The sequence below is a fragment of the Otolemur garnettii genome, unplaced genomic scaffold (genome assembly GCF_000181295.1).
Source record: "Otolemur garnettii isolate 467f Iridium unplaced genomic scaffold, OtoGar3 scaffold00031, whole genome shotgun sequence".
NCBI classification, from domain to species: Eukaryota; Metazoa; Chordata; class Mammalia; order Primates; family Galagidae; genus Otolemur; species Otolemur garnettii.
In genome coordinates, this window is record NW_003852426.1 from 14,029,194 (window position 1) to 14,030,539 (window position 1,346).

General features: G+C 50.0%; 1 protein-coding gene across 1 annotated transcript in view; it reads right to left on the bottom strand.

Moving 5' to 3' along the window:
* YIPF3 (Yip1 domain family member 3) overlaps nucleotides 1–1,346 on the bottom strand; it is a 6,081-nt gene that overhangs the window by 1,301 nt on the left and 3,434 nt on the right. The window contains exons 4-6 of the mRNA XM_003789217.2: nucleotides 867–912; nucleotides 641–733; nucleotides 350–481 (exon numbers count right to left, since the gene is read on the bottom strand). Of these exons, the coding sequence (XP_003789265.1) occupies nucleotides 350–481; nucleotides 641–733; nucleotides 867–912 (271 nt within the window). The remainder of the gene's footprint in view (nucleotides 1–349; nucleotides 482–640; nucleotides 734–866; nucleotides 913–1,346) is intronic.

Sequence of the window (1,346 nt, forward strand, 5' to 3'; positions counted from 1 at the left end):
TCAAGCGAGTCTCCTGCCTCAGCCTCCCAAGTAGCTGGGACTACAGGCGCCCGCCACAACGCCCGGCCATTTTTTGGTTGCAGCCATCATTGTTCTTTGGCAGGCCCGGGCTGGGGATTTGAACCCACCACCTTAGGTGTATGTGGCTGGCGCCTTAGCCGCTTGAGCCACAGGCGCCGAGCCAGCTTCTCTTTTTAAAATCATTCTTACACAACTACAAGAGGGACTCTACCTGACAAATGCAAACATTGTGATCTACTTGTTTGTACCCTCACATTAACCTGGAATTAAAAAGTATATATATAAAAGACAAAATCACTCTTGCCTACCACCATGCCTGGCTCCTTACCAGTAGTGCCAACATCTGGAGCATGGTGATCTGGGCGTTGCAAAGGTAGGCGAGGAAGTAAATGAAGGACGAGACACCCAGCCAGTAGCCGAAGCAGGTGCCAATGGCTGTGCCCATCAGGGTGCCCTCCCGCTGTGGAGTGAAGGCTCTACTTAGTCCCAGGAGGCCTCTGATCTCAGCCCCACCTAGGGCTTTCCACAGGGGTTGCTCCTGCTTCATTCTACCACCATGTCCTTCAGCAGCTTTCAACCTAGTTTAGCCACCCCCCTTAAAGTCCTCTGTCCTGCTTACAATAATGGTGTCAGATGTCTTCATCCCGTGAAGAAGGATGGCAACCAGTGTGAAGACCAGCATGAGAGGTCCATAGAGTTCACCTGCAATTTTCTGTCAATATATCAACTCATTCAGGCTGAGGGTACAATGGCTCTTCTGTTTATGCATTCCCAGGCTGTGCCTGGTGGCCCCACCCTCTGCCCTGGTGCCTCCCACAGGTTCAGACATGCCACCTCCTATTCACCTGGGGGAAGTTGACCATCTTGATAGGGATCATGGACTCCAGGAGCCTGGGAGGGGAGAGGAGAGGAGAGATGAGAGCAGAGGCAGCACTAGGGTACAAAGTACTGGAGGACAAGGCCTGAATCTTATTTATCTCTCTAACTCCAAGGAATGAGGCCTGGCCCACAAGACATGCTGGAGGAAAGGGTAGTAAAGACAGATGGGCAATGAGGATATAGTTTCCTTGCCCCTAAAACTACTTCCAGGAAGGGCAACTCTTTGAAACTGAGCTGTCTGAAGCAACAGCTATATGGAGAGCCCAGCTGGGACTTTGGAGAGGGCCTGACCATTTAACTATTTGATCTACTCCCCTTTAAAAGATAGGCAAGTCTTAGCAGAAAGTACTCCAAATTCAGGGCTGTAATGGTGAGACCCAGGGAAAGGTTTAGAACAGTGGTTCTCAACCTTCCTAATGCCACAATGTATTTTCTTTTTTTTTTTT